The sequence below is a fragment of the Sus scrofa genome, chromosome 10 (assembly GCF_054392235.1).
Source record: "Sus scrofa isolate SSC_HxYL_T2T_F1_AM1 chromosome 10, Sscrofa_HxYL_maternal_Yorkshire_Landrace_v2.0, whole genome shotgun sequence".
Lineage (NCBI taxonomy): Eukaryota > Metazoa > Chordata > Mammalia > Artiodactyla > Suidae > Sus > Sus scrofa.
This window is the reverse complement of record NC_139392.1, coordinates 79,203,258-79,223,717: the sequence shown is the minus strand read 5'-3', so window position 1 is coordinate 79,223,717 and position 20,460 is coordinate 79,203,258. Positions and strand designations below refer to the sequence as shown.

Genomic DNA, 20,460 nt, shown 5'->3' with positions numbered 1-20,460 from the left:
GTGATTGCTAAGTGGGCCTCAGAACATAGTTGTTATTTCAGGATACCGTGGGACATCAGAAAGGTTAGCTGAGGTCATGCTTAGAGACTGAGGGCAAGTAAAGGAAATGAATTTGTCAGGTGACAGTTCGGTTGCACATGCTAACAATCTAGGAGCTCCCGTAGGGCAAACAAATACCTTTCAGTGTAATGCACGTACATAAAAGCTCATTCTTTTATGAATTTTTGGAAAATATAATATTTTATTTGATATAATGTCCAAATGCACATTTCAGAGTAAAACATTTGAAATGTAATTTTAGACTTACTTTATTTTAGTTCAGTTACTGAACAAAGGCAATGGGGGAACATAAAAAATCAAAATGTTTTTGCAGGAGTTGTTCATCTTTTATATTTAAAAGTTGTTGAGCCTTTTTTATTTTATTTTTATTTATTTTTTTTTGCTTTTTAGGGCCGCACCTGCAGCACATGTAGTTTCCCAGGCTAAGAGTCTAATCAGAGCTACAGCTGCTGGCCTGCACCAGAGCCACAGCAACACCAGATCTGAGCCGCGTCTTCAAGCTACACCATGGCTCAGGGCAACACCAGATCCTTAACCCACTGAGCAAAGCCAAGGATCGAACCTACAATCTCATGGTTTCTAGTTGGATTCATTTCCGCTGAGCCATGATGGGAACTCTCTGTTGAGACCTTTTTATATCCATGTCATTTTTATGTTGGTTTTGGTCTATTTTCACTTTTAGTTCAATTCACTTTGAGTTTTGTCTATTTATCCTTGTAGCGCTTTTACAAGAAAGCAGCTGCGTTTGTGTTACGAGCAGTTGGTAAACATTCTCCCCAACTAGCTCAAGCGATAGTAGATTGTGGAGCACTGGATACACTGGTAATATGCTTGGAAGATTTTGACCCTGGAGTCAAAGAGGCTGCAGCCTGGGCCCTTGGCTATATTGCAAGACATAATGCAGGTAATAGGCCTTCCTTATTATAAAATGGATTATTGAAGTTTAGATTAGTTCGGCAAATCTGCTTTTGCTTAGTAAACTGTAGATAAGGTTTTAATGGTGTTTCTGTACATGAAACGGGGCGGGGGGGATAAGTTCTGAATAACGGTTAGGTTGTGTGGATCACAAATTTACCACACACACACAAAAACCCCTCCATTTCAGTCTTTATCTTAGCAGAAGAGAAATTTGAAGACAGAAAATGAAGTGAGGGGAATATGGAGAGAATGGGATATTGATTGACTCAAAGACCTTGGTAAATTGGTTCAGTTACAAAATTATTTGAGTGCGTCACCCCTCAGGGGACAGTATTGGGTCTTCACTCTCGCTCTGGTAGGGTGTACCAAGCCAGCCAGGAGCCCTGTTGTATGAGTGAATAATGTGGAAAAGATATGAACATGGTATATTTCTAGAACATACTTGTATTCAGCCCATATTGGGCAGGAAGAGGAGAGAGAGAAGGAGCATCTTTGCTTGCAACCTGACAGCTCAGTGGAGTCATCAAAAGGGACCTGGGCCCCTCATGTGGAGTTGTGCTGACATACCTGATTGGTGAAAATTACTTAGGGAACAAAACTACCCCCACCACTTTACAGAAATTGCTAAATAATATGAACAAATAACAACAGAAAAAGTTTTAAAACAAATGTATGAAAAAAACAGTAACTTTGCTAGTAATCAAAGAACTGCATATTAAATATCAGTGAAAAATGTTTTTGCTACATGTTATTATTTGGGAGGAAAAAAAGAGTACAGCAGAAAGATAGCCAAGTGGTTAAAAGCACTGTGGCATTAGACAGGATCTGAGTTTGCGTCCACATTCTACCAATGAGTTGCTATCCAACTTTGGACATGGCTTTTAAACTTTCTGAAATTTAACTTCCTCATCTACAAAAGGGGGCGTACTGCTTCAGAGATTTGTTGTGAGGATGATGAGATAGATCAGTGCTTGGGACATGGTAAATATTCAATAAATATAAGATATTAGTGTTAATACTGAAGGTTTGAGTGGACACGATGAAGTTTATTCCCATTGGTGGAGGCACTACGAATTGCCTCAAGTATAAACTTGTGGAAAGCTGTTTGGCAAAACAAATCTAAATCATGAAAGAGTTCGTGGTTACTCTAAAAAGCCTGCTTTGGGAGTTCCCGTCGTGGCTCAGTGGTTAATGAATCCAACTAGGAACCATGAGGTTGCGGGTTTGATCCCTGGCCTTGCTCAGTGGGTTAAGGATCTGGCGTTGCCGTGAGCTGTGGTGTAGATTGCAGACTCGGCTTGGATTCCGCATTGCTGTGGCTCTGGCGTAGGCTGGTGGCTACAGCTCTGATTAGACTCCTAGCCTGGGAACCTCCATATGCCGCAGGAGCGGCCCAAGAAGTGGCAAAAAAAAAAAAAAAAAAAAAAAGAAGAAAAAGTCTGCTTTGGGAGTTCACCCTAAGGCAAGAATCCCACAGAATGAAGAAGATGCATTCATGCAAATGTTATTGTAGCACTATTTCTAATATCAAAACCCCTAAAATATTTGGTAGGAATTTAGTGTTTAAATTATAGTTGTTTACTTAATGGAATATCATTTAACAAATTAAAAAGGTAATTATGAATCCTACATGATAACATGGAAAAGTGAATATAATTTGAAAAAAAGACAAAATTGTATATTACAATTATAATATAAAAAATATTTTTATGTGGACGTAAGTTACAAAGAAATACATGTTTGTGTTGTTAGGGTGATAGAATTAAGGATAATTTTTCTTTGTTTTCCAGATTTTTCAGTGTGTATGTATGTGTAAAATACTAGCTACTGTGAATTGAGTAATTACTGTGTGCCTGGCTCTGTGCAGCATGCGTTAGGATATTAACTCATTTTGACAGCAGATACTCTCAGGGTAGGTATTACCCTCCCTGTTAAAGAGAGGAAGTTAAGTGAAACTTAGAGAGCATACCTGAAGAGGTGTTAATGGTGGAACCAAAACTTAACTCTGACTCCAAAGCTGTATATCAACCCATACAGGTTCACTAAGCATTGCTTGAAAGAGTATTGAAGAAGAAATTCAAAACAGAAATAGGAAGTGGCTGTTCCATGGTTATGTTTAATTTGGTTTTTAAAATGGAGACACTACTGGAGACAAAAAAGAAATAAATTGATATAAAAGTAACTTGAGAAAGAAAACAGTTGTCATGCTTAAAATGAGTCTGAATTGGTGTAGTGAAATTAATCCCTCAATATCTAGATTTTGGTTTTCTAAGTAGGTTCACCATAGGACTGTTGTTTAATGTTGATTAAGAACACTAAGGCCATTTTTTTCGTCAAGGCCACTTTTTTTTTTTTTTGGTCTTTTTTGTCTTTTGAGGGCTGCACCCATGGCATATGGATGTTCCCAGGCTAGGGGTCAAATCAGAACATAGCTGCCAGCCTATACCACAGCCACAGCAACACCAGATCCGAGCCACGTCTGTGACCTACACCAGGGCTCGCCACAACGCCATATCCTTAACCCACTGAGCAAAGCCAGGGATCGAACCTGTGTCCTCATGAATGCTAGTCGGTTTTGTTAACCACTGAGCCACAATGGAACTCCCAGCCTTGTTTTGAATTAGAAGCTGGTTATCATGGGCAAACTGCATGAGTATATTTAGTAATTATTTTACTGTCAGAGGGCTTCATAGCAAACAGATTGTAACATGCGTATTTTAAAGGATGGTATGTAAGCGTGGCATCATGGCTCAGTGGTTAACAAACCTGACTAGTATCCATGAGGATGAGGGTTCAAGCCCTGGCCTCACTCAGTGGGTTGAGGATCTGGCATTGCCGTGAGCTGCGGTATAGGTCGCAGACTCGCCTCAGATCTGGCATTGCTGTGGCTGTGGTGTAGGTTGGCAGCTGTAGCTATGATTGGACCCTTAGCCTGGGAACCTCCATATGCCATGGGTGCAGCCCTAAAAAGACAAAAGGAAAAAATAAAATAAAAGTAAAGTAAAATAAAGGGTGGCGCCTAAAAGCTTTAAGAGACAACCATACAGATATGCTCTCAGGCAGATGCCCCTGGATAACCTTCCCATACCTCCCCCTTTGCTGAATCTGAGGCTAAATTATTATTGTATATAAATAGGATCTGTCTTAGGGATTCCATTCCAATTTCTTGCTATAATCTGTCTCCCACATGGAATTCCCAGTGTAATTTCAATATTTCACAGTAGTTAGGGGCCTGGGACCCAGAAGCTCCCAGAAGAGATTACTGCATAGATTTCTCAGAAGGAAAGCGAATTGTTATCTAGTAAACAGTAAGTCATCCTTCACATCCTGAATGTCATTGGAAATAGACGATTTACCTCCAAATAACCTGATTTCTCTCCTGATGATTTCCTAAAAATGGAATGTATTGAGATTAATGGGGTTCGTTCAGTGTTTCCTTCTGAGTATTAGTGATAAAATGTTTGATTAGACAGTTTAAGAACTATAAACCTTCAAGAAGATACAAAAGAAATGGATTTTTAAGGGCAATAGAAGGAAAAAATTTGTGCATAGAAAACAAAAATAAAGTAAGCATATAATTAACAGAATAGGGAAACCAATGGTCATCATCTGACCTGTCCTTATTTGAAAAGTATAATTTCTAAAGGTAACTTCTATGTATAGATTTTAAAGCATTTTATAGATAACCAAAGGAAACCAGGGGCTGACAACCAGATATGGCATGTTTTTGCTTTTTGTTTTTTTGTTTTTTGTTTTTTGTTTTTAACTCTGTGCAAATCATCTCATTAAATTTCTATGACTGAGGCATTCCCAGGTGCCTCAGTGGGTTAGGGATCCAGTATTGTCACTGCGGTGGCTTGGGTTGTGGCTCTGGTGCAGGTTGTATCCTTGGTCCCAGAACTTCTACATGCTGTGGGTGCAGCCAGCCAAACAAACAAACAAAAAACCCACCAACAAAACCAACAAAACTATGACTGAATTACCAGCTATTGCATTCACTTGATAATATGTACCTCTTACATTGAAGATAAATGAGCTATTTACATTTTTTCCTGCTCCTTAAATAAGGATGAGATAGACTTCTCAGATTGCTTGTCTCTTCTTCCTTTTTGCTACTACCTTCTCCCATGCAGCAGAATTATTCTATTTATATATCTACTGAATCGATGTCAAATTTCTCCCTGTTTTCAAGGACTAGTCTTGCTTTTGGAGCTACAAGGGGTGAGGCAGGAGGAATGGTGGGGCTCCCATGGGGAGGGCCCGGGCAGGGGCTTCATTGCTCCCCAGGGACCCCCTGCTCCCACTTGGGAGCCCGACTCTAGCCTTGTGCCTGTGGTAGCATAACAGCTTCGTGGAGGAGCTGCCAGTGAACTTGTGTGGAGCGTGTAGCAGCAATTAGAGTACTTGGGACGGAGCTGGGAACAGTGGCGAGGCTGCAGTCTGAGGAAGGAGGAGCCACGTCGGTGTTTTGTAGGAATGCTCCTCCACATTTGGGCTCCAAAACATGTTTTAAGTGTTTGTCTAGGAGCTTTAGCTAGAAATACTGTCTCTTGTAAACTCTGTCTCCTGTAAACCTTTGCCGTATCAGAATAAACTTTGGCTTTTTCAATTCTGACAAAGAGGAGTACATTTGGTCAGGTGATTGAAAAGATTTGAAAGTAATTGTCACATTATAGATGAGGAAACTGAAGTAGAGAGGTTAAAGGATTTATTCTGATCAGACAGCAATTTATGGCAAAACTGCTTGGCAATTACTCAAAACCCGTCAGAGATTCTCCCTTTTTATAGTGTGAGAAAGGCAAGCATAGGAAGCTCATCAGTCTTTGTTCAAGCTCCTTGTCGTATCTGAAAGTCTTGCCAGACGCCTCTCTTTTTAATCCCCGCAGACTGGTTTCCACATCTGTGACTATTCTTTCTCCTATAGACCTGATTTATATCCTTAGAATCTAAATCAAATGAGAAATGCTCCTTCTAGCTCAGTAGCAGTGAGGAGAGGAGACGGCTGCAGCCTTGGAGGAACAGCACTCAGATGCCTTGGCTGCGGAAGGAATCTAAACAGAGCCGGCCAGCCCGATTGTTTTCTTTCTTTCCTTTTCCTTCTTTCTTTCTTTCTTTCTTTCTTTCTTTCTTTCTCTTTCTCTCTTTCTCTCTCTCTTTCTCTCTTTCTCTCTCTCGCTCTCTGTCTCTTTCTTTCTTTCTTTCTTTCTTTCTTTTTTTCTTTCTTTCTTTCTTTCTTTCTCACTCCCACAGCATATGGAGGTTCCCAGGCTAGGGGTCTAATCGGAGCTGTAGCTGCCAGCCTACGCCAGAGCCACAGCAAGGCAGGATCTGAACCGCATCTGTGACCTACACCACAGCTCAGGGCAACTCTGGATCCTTAACCCACTGAGTGAGGCCAGGGATCGATCCCGCAACTTCATGGTTCCTAGTCGGATTCGTTAACCACTGAGCCACAATGGGAACGCCCCGATTGTTTTCTATGCTGTATGGGATGATGAAATGATAAAAGCAGAAAATCATTTTAAAATTCAAATTTTTGCAACTATTCTTATGCCATTCATGCCAAACACCAGTAGTCTACATCATGTGGAAGGCTCGAGAAGCAGTAATTAACTTTTTAAAAAATCTACCTATTAGTGACAAATATCTGAGATAATTATGGACTTTGTACTGTACGTCTTAGCATAAGGATAGATGGGGAAGAAGGGGCAAGAACCTGGTAACTAAAATTTGTTTTAAAAGCCCCAGAGACTTTATTGATGCCTGTAGATAATAATGTTATTTCTGGATCATTTTTTTTTCTTTTTAGAACTTATTTTATCTTGTGAGGAACACATAAGCATAGAGGCAAATTATGTATTTCAGATTATGCATATTACATATTATACCGATTTTGATCCTAATATTTATTTCTATAAATACTTTTCTGTTTATTTAGGTATTGGTAAAAAAGATAAAAATGAAAATGAATGTTTCTTCTATGTTCTTTGGATATAGAAGCCAAATGTATTAAAGTTACATTTTAATTATAACTTTTACTCAGTATTTACCTATTTGGTTAGTCATTAGGGTTTGTATGCTGGTTAAAAAAAAAAATTGTATGTGACCTTTTTTTTAATTTCTTGTGATTTTTAAGTTACAAGCTATTTGTTTTTGGTTTGGGGTGGTGTTGTTTTTTTATTGGCCATACCCACAGCACGTGGAAGTTCCCAGGCCAGGGATTGAATCCATGCCACAGTAGCAACCAGGCCACTGCAGTGACAATGCCAGATCCTTAACTCTCTGCACCACAAGAGAGTTCCTGGAGTTACAAACTTTCGATTAACAAAATCTTCTAAGCTTTATTTTTTTCTTTGCATTTTCTTAGAATTCAGAATATGGAACAATAAAATATAGTTCTGTAATCTCAGATACCTAAGTCACCGAGACCTACAACTTTATTTATAAGGCTAGCAAACAATTCCGTCATCTCCATCGTCATCACTGTTATGATCAAAAAGTATTTGAGGAGTTCCTGTCATGGCTCAGCAGTTAATGACCCAGCTAGCATCCATGAGGACGTGGGTTCAATCCCTGGCCTCACTCAGTGTTTTGGGGATCTGGTGTTGCCATGAGCTGTTGTATAGGTTGCAGATGTGGCTCCGATCCAGAGTTGCTGTGGCTCTGGCATACTGGTGGCTACAGCTCCGATTCACCCCCTAGCCTGGGAACCTCCATATGCCATGGGTGCAGCCCTAAAAAGACAAACATACACACACACACAAAAAAAGTCAATTTAAAACAAAAAGTATTTGAGACACCCGTATTATCATGTTTGTTTGTTTTTTTCTTTTTATGGCTGCACCTGTGGCACATGGAAGTTCCAGGCTAGGGGCTGAATCAGAGCTGCAGCTGCCAGATCCATGCTGCATCTGCGACCTACACGGTGCTGTGGCAATGCCAGATCCTTAACCCACTGAGAGAGGTCAGGGATTGAACCTGAATCCCCATGGACACTATGTCAGGTTCTTAACCTACTGAGCCACAATGGGAACTCCTATCATGTCTCTTTTACTGAACAAAGTAAAATCAATTGGCTAACATCACACCTCTAAGACTTTACAATCTAAGATAGAAAAATTGATGCAATGAGCATAAAAGTCATCCAGACAGTTGGGCAAACATTGTACACATGTGTGTAATATTGTCTTCAGAGTGTGTATAATATAGAGGGTGATTCTACACTGGACCAAGTGAAAGATGAATCATGAGTTACCTTTTTGGGCAGTGGCAGAAAGGGGAATCTTTACTTTCCTCTGAGGAACATTGTTAAATCAAGATGATCTCTGAACAGACTTTGGGCACAGAAATAAAAGGAGGAAATGACATTGATAATGCCATTGTAGGAGGTAGGAAAGCCCTTTATTTCACAAAATACTTCTCCACCACTTGGCATCTTAACGTTCTTTGAATCTGAGACTTTGTTTTCTGTTTAGTGCAAATACCTGTGGGGGAAGTGTCACTATGTGTGTTTGTGCTGGCTCAATAAAGAGAAGGATATTGGTATCTCGTGGTTTGGAAATAAACCTCATTTGAAGAGGGCACCGTACAATATTTTGTGTGAACAAAATTATTTCTCAAACTTGGTTTATTTTCCAGTTGCTAATGTATAAATCTTCCTTCCACCTTTTAGGTATTAAGAGAAAAAACACTTTCATTTACATTTAAATTTCAGGAAATATGTTAGCTATCGCATACTTGACTGAAATTTTAAAGTACTCCAATTAAGCATTTCACAAACATCTACAAGAGAGTTTAGTTATTGAATGCTTAGGACTTGTTAGTATAAGAATTGTACCCTGAAATAAGTCATATTCATCATCTTATTTTACCATAAATTAAAAAAATCCATGGTCTACAGGAAAATAATTGCTGTATAATTACTGTGTTGTCTGACTGATTCTGTACACTTAATTTTTTAGGCTTCTTTGCTCTTGTCTGTGGTTTTAGATGAATGAACCAGATTGCTACAAAAATGTAGTATAAGTAAATTGCATCAAAGATTTTTCTTCAAGGCAGCATCTCTAACCTTGAAAAATTATTTGACCATTTGTGTCATAATTGTATTACTACCCATAGAATATTTCTTTTTCTTTCTTTCTTTCTTTCTTTCTTTCTTTCTTTCTTTCTTTCTTTCTTTCTTTCTTTCTTTCTTTCTTTCTTTCTCTCTCTCTCTCTCTCTCTCTCTCTTTCTTTCTTTCTTTTTTTTTTGTCTTCTTAGGGCTACACCTGAGGCATGTGGAGGCTCCCAGGCTAGGGGTCGAATCGGAGCTGTAGCTGCCAGCCTACACCACAGCTACAGCAAAACGGGATCCAAGCTATGTCTGCCACCACAACCACAGCTCATGGCAATGCCAGATCCTTAATCCACTGAGCAAGGATCTGTCTGAATCCTCATGGATCCTAGTCGAGTTTGTTAACCACTGAGCCTCAATGGGAACTCCTCTTTGTGTCTCTTTCGATTTCACACTACGGTTTTACCAATATGGCAGCCAGTAGTCACATATTCCACTTGAACTGTGGCAAGGGAGTTCCCATGATGGCTTATTGCTAATGAACCTGACTAGTATCCATGAAAACTTGGGTTCAATCCCTGGCCTCACTCAGTGTGTTAAGTATCTGGTGTTGCTGTGAGCTGTGGTGTAGTTGCAGACATGGCTTAGATTTGGCTTAGCTGTGGCTGTGATGTAGACTGGCAGCTGCAGCTCCAGTTTGACCCCTAGCCTGGGAACTTCCATATGCCAGGGGTGAGGCCCTTAAAAAAAGGGGGGGGGGAGTTCCCATCATGGCTCAGCAGGTTATCGAACCCGACTAGCACCCATGAGGATGCCGGTTCAATCCCTGGCCTCGCTCAGTGGGTTAAGGATCCAGTATTGCTGTGAGCTGTGGTGTACTTTGCAGATATGACTTGGATCCCATGTTGCTGTGGCTTTGGGGTAGGCCAGCAGCTTCAGCTCTCATTGGGCCCCTAGCCTGGGAACTTCCAGATGCCTCAAGAGCGGCCCTAAAAAGACAAAAAGACGACAAAAAAAAAAAAAAAAAAAAAAAGAACCGTGGCTATTGTGTCTAAGGAACTAAATTTTACTTGCTTTTAATTAATATAAATTAAAAACTGATAGGAGTTCCCATTGTGGCGCAGTGGTTAACAAATCCGACTGGGAACCGTGAGGTTGCAGGTTCAATCCCTGGCCTTGCTCAGTGGGTTAAGGATCTGGCATTGCCATGAGCTGTGGAGTAGGTCACAGACACGGCTCGGATCCCTCGTTGCTGTGTCTCTGGCATAGGCTGACAGCTACAGCTCTGATTAGACTCCTAGCCTTGGAACCTCCGTATGCCGTGGGAGTGGCTCTAGAAAAGGCAAAAAGACTAAAATTAAATTAAAATAAAATAAAATAAAAAATTAAAACTGACAATCAGTTCAACTATTGGAAAGATTTTTAGGCATGATTGGAACAATGTGGGTATGTGAATCTACCTTTTCTGTGAACTTTTTGAAATCTAAGTATTACAGATCAAGAATTTATTTTAATTTTTAAATTAAAATATAGTTGATTTACAGTGTTGTGCCAATTTCTGCTCTACAGCAAAGTGACCTACTCGTATGTATATATATCTTCCTTTTCTTATATTATCTTCCATCATAGTCTATCCCAAGAAATTGAGATCAAGTATTTACAATGAAAATTTAGCAGCTAAATTGAGACATGCTGTAAATATGAAATATACACTGGCTATTTAGACTTGATATGAAAAAAGAATGTAAAATATCTCATTACAAATTTAAATTATTGGAGTTCCCTTCATGGCTCAGCAGTTAATGAACCCAACTAGGATCCATGAGGATGTCGGTTCGATTCCTGGTCTTGGTCAGTGGGTTAAGGATCCAGTATTGCCGTGAGCTGTGGTATAGGTCGCAGACATGGCTCGTATCCTGCATTGCTGTGGCTGCAGCTGTGGCTGTGGTGTAGGACAGCGGCAGTAGCTCCGATTAGACCCCTAGTCTGGGAACTTCCATATACTCTAGGTATGACCCTAAAAAGCAAAAAAGAAAAAAAATTAAATTATTGATTGCATGTTGAAACTATAATATTTTGGATATGTGTTAAACAGTGTATATTATTAAAATTGATCTCACCTATTTCTTTTTACTTTTTAAATGTGGCTATTAGAAAAATTTTAATTGTATATGTGGCTCACATTCCTACTGGACATCACTGACTTGGAATTTAGTTTTTGTTTTTGTTTTTTTTTTTAGTTTTTTTGTTAAAAAGCAATGTGGTGACGCTGTAGTCTCAAAAAGTCACAGTTAATTTTATTATTATTTTATTAATATTAATCAGTGTAACGACACAGTAGCATGCAGTGTTAAGGAATATGGAACTAAACATACCATTTGGGGAAAAGCAGATGATGAGCCAACTTCCAGCAATCACATTGTAAGGACTGAAATGTACTTTATTATATTAGTGACCGAACTGCCAGATGATCTTGCAGTGCATAAGAGATTGACCTATATGAAACTGCCTATATTTGATTGTTTTGATTTAAAAAACAGCAGTTTCACAAGGTCTGATCTAAAAATATCAAGAACCTCAAAAAATGTCAACACTCTTCCCCTCAGTAACTTTACCTCTGAGCCTCTATCTTAAGTAAATGCATACATGTATGCACATACATACAAACATATGTATGTTTGTATAACCTGTGAAGTTATTTATATATGTACGAATGTAGGACCAGCCTCCAAATCACCCCTCAAAGATCCTGTGTCCTGGCATCCATGCCCTGCATAGTCCCTTCCCACACCATACTAGGATGGTCTGTATTACCCCTAGAATGCAGCAGAAGTGATGGTATGTCACTTCTGAGAAGAGGTGACCAACTATCCAAGATTGAGGCTTCTGTCTTGGGGTGTCTCATCGCTTGCTCTGCGGGAAGCCAGCTACTGTGACACTCCAGTAAACCTATGGATACTCAGGCAGCCTATGGAAAGGCCCATGTCACAAGGAACTGAGGTCTCCCCAACAACCAGCAAGATACAGGAGCATCCTGGAATCATATGAGTGAGATTGGAAGCAGATCCTGCCCCATTTGTGCCTTCAGATAACTGCAACCCCAGCTGACAGTGTGACAGCAACTTCACGAGAAACTCTTAAGCCTGAACCGTGCAGCTATGCTGTTCCTGGATTCCTGACCCACAGAGAATGTGAGATAATAGATGTTGTTGTTTTAGCTGCTGAGTTTGGGTTATTTGGTATGTAACTAATAGATAATCTTAACTCATAAAGAGGTTCATTGTGCTGTACTTAATAAATGGCAAAACCCAAAACCAAACAATTAAGTGTCCTGAATGGGGGAAGGGGGGTGGTTAAGTGAATTATGGCGTATTTACTCAGTGGGATATTATGCAATTATTCACAACGTTGGACCAGCTCATCCTCAGGAATCAAAGTGTTTGGTGGAAGCCCATAGGTAGTTTCAAGGAGGGAGTCACACCAAGGACTGCTGACTGGGGACCCCTTGTATAAAAACCCCATGTAAACTTTTCTCACAATCCAGTGTTTTGTTACTGTTTCCTCTCTCCTTTGTGTTCTCCTAGAAAATTCCCTTGAAATACCGATAATAACTGTTTACTCTTTAGCCTCCTGGTCAGCCTGAGCTCCTTGAAGGCAGGGACCTATCCAAAACTGGCTGGAGCAGAGAATGCCAGTGGAGTTTGAAAGTTTGAATAATAAAGTCTGCATTTTCCATTTACGGGGTTTTTGTTGGGTTTTGTTTGTTGGTTGGTTTTTGGGTTTTTTTGTTTGTTTTTTAAGCATGAGGCAGGTTGTAGTTGGAGTGAAACTACAAGTATGGTTACAACATTATACAAAGCAAGTGGAAACAAATGGAAACATTTCTAGATATAAAAAATATATTCTGTAAAGATCTGATTCCAAGCAATTTATTGTTTTCTTCATTACAGGAACACTCCAGACCCTCTCTGCAGTTTTTGCCTTTTTTCTCTTTAGCTTGGTCTCAGCTGTCATGTAGTTATAAAACTAAAAGTTGCTAAAGTTGGGGTTTTGAAAATTGCTTTGTATCTTATGCTATCTGTTATTTTCCAAGCCATACCCAAGTCTTCACCTTTTCCCATCTTCTCTTATCTCTTTTTGGCATTTCCTTACCTTATTTCGAAGCTGTTTTTTTTTAATACTTGAGCCGTGTATAAGTGTGCCATCCATCCAGCTGATTGTAATTTCTTACTAAGGTCCCATTAGCTCCAGATCAATGGTTTATTTGACTCACTTGACTTTTTAACAGAGCCAGAATGATTCAACCTTCAAAGCATATGTATATATGCTAACCCTTAATCTCTCAAACACTCAGCCCATATGTGTTAGGCGCGTGGCTCTGAAAACTGAGTGGAGAGAAGTGGTGTGGAAATGATGAGTAGGAGAGATGACATTTTTGGGGATGGGGATAAATAAAAATCATATTGGACTTTTTCTAACAATATGCAAATTCCCTCCACCATTTCTCACTCCCACCGATAATTGGAGGTGTCGGTTTCTCAGCTCAGAATTCTAGCTCTTGTGAGCCATTGTTACCTAAGGAAGGCTGTTGCCTCTCCCAGGTGTGTCGGTGTAGCCGGCTTCCATGCCTGCCTCCTCCTGTTCACATCCTTGTGTAGTTTCGTGCCACGCTGTGCCAAGGAAATACAGCAGAAGTGACAGTATGTCACTTCTGAGGCTAGATGATGAACAGACTGCAGCTTTTGCCTTGGTGTCTCTCCTCTGGATCACTCCCCCTGGGAGGAAGTCTTGGCATGAACAGCCTATGGAAAGGTCCAGAAATGTGGAGGAACTGAAGGCTTCTTCCAGCTTTCCCGTGGGTGGAGACCATCATCTCCCACCCTGGAGACCCAGTCAAGTCTCAGAACGGCAGCCCTCGCTGACAGCTCGATTGCAACGTAGTGCGAGGTCACAGCCTGAACCACACAGCCAAGCTGCTCCCAGATTCCTGACCTACAGAAACTATGAGATTACAAAAGGTTTCCTGTTAAGTTTGGTGTGATAGCAGTATCTACTAAGCCGGTTGTAAATAGCTGAATTAGAACAAAAACTAGATCGTTTTCTTCTACTTTGGAAGTGACATTCCTAAAATCATACTGAGTCTGGTCAGTATATAGTCAGCTTTGGTGATTGCAACTCTATATTTGTTTTTTCTGCAGTTGTACTGAATCATGAAAATTTTGGTTGAATGAGATGACTGATTATTATAACATATGATTAACATCATAAGTGGTAGCCAAATACTAAAAGTACTTTTAAATCTGCTTTATATCCAAAAGATTTTGCAGTGATATGGTTATGTGTTTTACAGCCATATGCAAAACCAGCCTATCTTTAAACTGATAAATAGGGCCACCTAAATGTAAAGAAATGATGATTTATAACTTTATTTTTAATGAAACAAAATATAACTCTTTGTAGGGCTTTAAAACAGTGAATTAAAGATAGTCTTTGGGAAAATAAATTAAAAGTCAATAAAGTCAGCACATGAAAAGATGCCCATCATCACTATGAGAGAAATGCAAATCAAAACTACAACAAGGTATCACCTCACACCAGTCAGAATGGCCATCATTATCAAGTCCACAAATAACAAATGCTAGAGGGGTCATGGAGAAAAAGGAACCCTCTTACATTGTTGGTGGGAATGTAAGTTGGTCCAGTGACTATGGAAAACAGTATGAAGGTTTTTCAAAAAACCAAAAATAAAGTTGCAATTGCACTTCTGGGCATATATCTGGAGACAACTATAATTCAAAAAGATACATGTACCCTGGTGGATTTTTTTTTTTTTTTCTGTCTTTTTTTGAGCTGCTCCTGTGGCATATGGAGGTTCCCACATCCTAGGGGGTAATCAGAGCTATAGCCACAGGCCTACGCCAGAGCCACAGCAACACACGAGATTCGAGCCACATCTGCAACTCACACCACAGCTCATGGCCAGGGATCGAACCTGCAACCTCATGGTTCCTAGTCGGATTCGTTAACCACCACGCCACGACAGGAACTCCTACCCTGGTGTTTATAGCAGCACTATTTATAATAGCTAAGACAGGGAAACAGCCTAAATGTCCATCAACAGAGGAATGGGTAAAGATGTGTTACATATATACAATGAAATACTACTCAGACATAGAAATAATGAAATAATGCCATTTGCAGCAACACGGATGGATCTAGAGATTATCATTCTAAGTGAGTAAATCAGAAAGACAAATACCATATGATAGCACTTACATGTGGAATCTAAAATATGATACAAATGAACTTATCTATGAACCAGAAACACACTCATAGATATAGAGAACAGACTTGTGGTTGACAAAGGAGAGGAGAGGTGGGGAAGGGATGGATTGGAAGTTTGGGGTTAGCGGATGCAAATTATTATATGTAGAATGGATAAACAAGGTCCTATTGTATAGCACAGGTAACCATATTCAATATCCTATAATAAACCATAATGGAAAAGAATATGAAAAAGAATATGTGAATAACTAATCACTTTGCTCTATGGTAGACTTTTTTTTTTTCTTTTTTGCTCTTTAGGGCCACACCTGCAGCATATAGACTTTCCAGCTAGGGGTTGAATCAGAGCTGTGGCTGACAGCCTACACTACAGCCACAGCAACGCTGAACTGAGCTGCGTCTGTGACCTACACCACAGCTCATGGCAATGCCGGATCCTTAACCACTGAGCAAGGCCAGTATTGAACCCATGTCCTCATGGATACTATCGGGTTCTTTACCACTGAGCCATGAGGGGAACTCCTGTGCAGTAGAAATTAACACAACATTGTAAATGAGCTATACTTCAATAAAATACACTTTAAAAAAGCAACAAAGCTAAAAGGAATTAGAGTTCCTGAGATGTTTGATTTGCCTAATTATTTTTGAATTAATGTGAGAAATACATTTTTTCCTTTCTTTTTTCCTTTTGGAGAACCTCTTCATTTTGAGTCCTTTTTAGGAGTTCTCATGACGGATCGCTTAATTTTGCTCAGTCTTTCCTCCTACATCTTCATTATGAGCAGAAAAAGTATCATATTTTTTGCTTTTTTTTAATTGAAGTATGGTTGATTTACAATGTTCTAATAGTTTCGGGTACACAGCAAAGTCATTCAGTTATACATATACATGTATATAGATTCTTTTTCCTTATAGATTATTAAAAAATATTAAGTATTGTTCCCTGTGCTATACAGTAGGTCCTTGTTGGTTATCTATTTTATATATAATAGAGTGTAGATCTTAATCCCAAATTCCTAATTTAACACTTCTACCTCTTTCCCCTTTGATAACCTTACTTTTTTTTTCTATGTGCATAATATATGTTTAGACTAATCCTTTTTTTTTTGCAGGTCAGTTTTTTGGTTTTCATCAATTTCTTGGAATTCACCTCTGAATTTTCTTTATAACCACTATAGCGGTTCTTCCTTTATGACTTTGAAACATGTCTTCAGGAATCAAAAGTAGAAAGAATGTCCCCTTCCCACATCCAGGAAGCCCCCCCCCCACAGCTCATTTTAGAAGGTGTAAGGTTTAAGCCTAGGGTTGTGAAATAATGAATGTGTTTTATTTGGCCAGTGTTTTGTTTTTTTAAAGTTGCCAAAACTTGAAAACCAGGCAATTTTACATTAAAAATCAAATGTCTGCCTTCTAAAAAATCCAAAGATATGACAGCTTTAGCCTATATTCCCACACAGCAGTGCTGGGCTGAAGCCAGGTAGTTGCTGCTTCTTGTAACTAGTACGGATACGTTTCCTGTTTACTGTGCCCCTCACTCAGTCATTGTCTGATACCTTCTGGCTTCACGTATTTTAGCTTTTTGCCTGGGCCCTGTGTTTACCACCCCCGATCTAAACAAACAGCCATAACAATTGAGAGGATGGGGTTAAGGCCACTGTGAGCCCTTTAAAGCAAAGTCACCTTTGCCCAGGGTACCTAGTTTTACCTGTTACAGCTGCACCCATTATGCACTGATGGGTTTTCCTGACTCTGCTCTTCCCCTCTGGTCAATGTAGCGCCATCTCTAATGTTCCATTCATCCAGCTTTGGATACTAGTAATTTTATGAATGTTTATCTTAGAAGTCCTCCCTTTTATCCGTGTCTCTTTTTGTTTTAAAAATTAAGTTGAAAGTTGTCCTGAGCTTGTCACAGTCCCACAGAGGAGGCTGCCTCTGTTCCTTAACAGCAAGGTACTCGGGAGGCCAAATAGAACTTGTTATTCTTTTCCTGAAAACGGTTGACCATCAGATTTGAGAACTATCTTCAGGTGTCTACATGCCTGCAGTCAGTGGCTTTAATTATTTGTGAATAGGGAAGGCACTATTGGATAGTTTTATTTCCACTAATATGAAGTCTAAAAAATTGTTTAAAAATGAATAACCCTTAACATTAAAAAATGGAATGTTTTAACTGTACAAAGGGCATGAATTAAGACAAGGAAAGAGTGGAAAAGTCAATGGATAATATTTCTAGTATATGTTAGTAATTCCTCAAAGAATAACTTTGCACTCTTTCCTAACATTTTGTGTGAAGGAGACATACATTCCTACCATTTTTTTTAAATAAGAAACTTTCTGCTGCATTGAGAAATAAGCTAAAATGTTTATAAGTATTTTTCTTTGTAATAGTAATGTTAGTATAGTTAGCCCCAGCAGTAGTTAAGTGTATGGTCAAAGGACATGTTCATATTTCTTTTATTTAAAAAAAATAATCACACTGAAGAAAATTTGGCAGATAGAGAAGTAAAATATATCACCAATAGTACCATCAACCCTGGTTAAACTTGTTAGTATGTTGGCATAACATAAAGCATTTTTCTCTGCATATTTTTCCATATCTACTTTTTTTAAAAAAAAATTGTTTGGGGAGTTCCCGTCGTGGCGCAGTGGTTAACGAATCCGACTAGGAACCATGAGGTTGCGGGTTCGGTCCCTGCCCTTGCTCAGTGGGTTAACGATCCGGCGTTGCCGTGAGCTGTGGTGTAGGTTGCAGACGCGGCTCGGATCCCGCGTTGCTGTGGCTCTGGCGTAGGCCGGTGGCTACAGCTCCGATTCAACCCCTAGCCTGGGAACCTCCATATGCCGCGGGAGCGGCCCAAGAAATAGCAACAACAACAACAACAAAAAGACAAAAGACAAAAAAAATAAAATAAAATAAAAAAAAATAAAAAAAAAGATAATAAAAATTATTTGTTTGTAACCTTTGGCCACACCTACAACATACAGAAGTCCCAGGGTGAGGGATCAAACCTGTGCCACACCAGTGGCAATGCTGGATCCTTAACTGCTAGGCCAGTAGGGAACTCCTTACATAACTACTTCTAATCTTGCTTGTTATCTAACAGTGTATGATTATGTCATGTGTTCTTACATAAAAGGTATAGTTTTTAAAGGTTTGTTTTTGGTTGTTTGGTTTTGGTTGTTTGGTTTTGGTTTTTTTTTTTTGTTTGTTTTGCTTTGCTTTGCTTTTTTAGGCCGTGCCCATGGTATGTGGAAGTTCCCAGGCTAGAATTGGAGCTGCAGCTGCTGGCCTATGCCACAGCCACAGCAATGCCAGATATGAGCCATGTCTGTGACCTACACCACAGCTCACAGCAATGCTGATCCTTTAACCCACCGAGTAAGTCCAGGGGTCGAACCTGCATCCACAGATACAAGTTTGATTCTTAACCTGCTGAGCCACAACAGGAAATCCCTTAAAGATTAATTTTTTTAAAGATTCATTTAAAATTTAAAATGAGGCTAAGGTAGTTTCAGGCACTGAAGATAAATTTCTTGTTTCACTAAAAAAAAAAAAAAAAAAATTGGGAGTTCCCATTGTAGCTCAGTGGGTTAAGAACCCAGCATAGTGTCTGTGAGGAGGCAGGGTTCAGTCCCTGGCCTCACTCAGTGTGTTAGGGATCTGGCGTTGTGCCAAGCTGCAGTGCAGGTCACAGATGCAGCTCAGATCCAGTGTTGCTGCGGCTATGGCCTAGATTGGCAGTTGCAGCTTTGTTTTGCCTACTAGCCCGGGAACTTCTATTTGCCACAGGTGTGGCCCCCGCCCCCCCAAAAAACAAAACTTTTAGGAGCATCTGTACATATCAATCTTTGATTTCCTAAATATAGTGATTAATTGAACAAACCAAACTCATTTCCAAATTAGACTTAAAAATGAATTCTGTGAGATTTCTCCTATGGGGAGTAATTTTAAGTGTACTAGAATTTTGTATGGGTTTTGGTTACTACTGCTTTTTTTGAGTAGAAAAGTATAGGGGGAAATAAAAGGGGAGAAGGCAGGAAGATGGGACACACTGCTGCAAACAGTACCCCGTGTGCATTTCCCCAAACCCTCCAGACTCTTGACTCCCAGCCCCACTTTGCACTGTGGCCGGTGTGCATGTTCACCCTGCGAGGCCTGTAGATCTGAACAATGCTTTACTCCCTTCTAGTTCCCCAAGATCTAGCCAAGTTTCTAGCACAGAGTAGGCAAGTAATGAATACTTCATGGCCAGAAAAGAGAGGAAAATATGTGCATACACCAAGCCTGAGAGGGGACAGAATTCTATCAGTAGGTTTTGGTCTGTTAAGTTACAGAATATCAACCGCAAGTGCCTTAAGCAATGAGGACATTTTTTATTTCACATGACACAGAGTTCAGAGTCAGGGCAGTTCCAAGGTTGGTTATGCAGCTGAACAGAGTCATGGAGGACTCAGGTGTTTTTCATTTTTGTACTCAGCCATCCTCAGTTTTTTGATGATTTCTTCTGTTATAGTCGCAAGATGAATGTAGGAGTTCCAGATGTCATTTGCAGGCAGACATGCCCCTGTCCAGTGAAGAAGAGGCAGCATTTCCTCCTGTGCATCTCTGTTTATTACAGATGAAAACCTCTCACCGATGCTTCCATCTGACTTCTCCTCAGGTCCCATTCTCCAGGATTGATTCCCAAGCCCATGCTCTGACTGACAAAGGCTATCAGGTAGATGCCAACAGCAACTGGCAGAGAAATGCCAGAGAAAGCAAAAGTAGGGAGTAGGGAAGGGAAGAAAGACCACAGGAAAAAAGTAGTGGTGGAAGCAGGATGAAATAGCCTGTAGCATGTGTAATAGAGCATGGTGTTTGTTATTTAGGCCCGTTATACTCTTACCTGAATATACACTGTCTCTTACCCAATATTTGTATGTTCTACCAGAACAATATCATTTATAAATAATAATGTGTGCCGCCCAAGAGCAGGTCCAGGTTTTGTAGGGCCATGTAAGCTGGAGATGTGAAGTGTATGAAACTGCAAGTGCAAAGTTGCTCAGCCCCATCCAGGTCCTTGGAGCTTCGTTACCTTCAGACAAACCTTTCTTTGGTGCCATCCCCAGGCTTCCCCTGGTTTAACGTCACTACCCCAGAAAG

The 20,460-nt window shown here is 39.9% G+C and overlaps 1 protein-coding gene and 1 long non-coding RNA gene across 3 annotated transcripts in view; both read left to right on the top strand.

The window, feature by feature from the left end:
* LOC146399544 (uncharacterized) overlaps window positions 1-20,460 on the top strand; it is a 345,027-nt gene that overhangs the window by 92,962 nt on the left and 231,605 nt on the right. The window lies entirely within an intron of this gene.
* Window positions 1-20,460, top strand: part of SPAG6 (sperm associated antigen 6) — a 75,495-nt gene that overhangs the window by 26,640 nt on the left and 28,395 nt on the right. The window contains exon 4 of one of the 2 annotated variants that reach the window (NM_001159312.1): window positions 781-964. The exons of the other annotated variant lie outside the window; for it this stretch is intronic. Coding sequence (NP_001152784.1) covers window positions 781-964 — 184 coding nt within the window. The remainder of the gene's footprint in view (window positions 1-780; window positions 965-20,460) is intronic. 2 annotated transcript variants of the gene reach the window in all.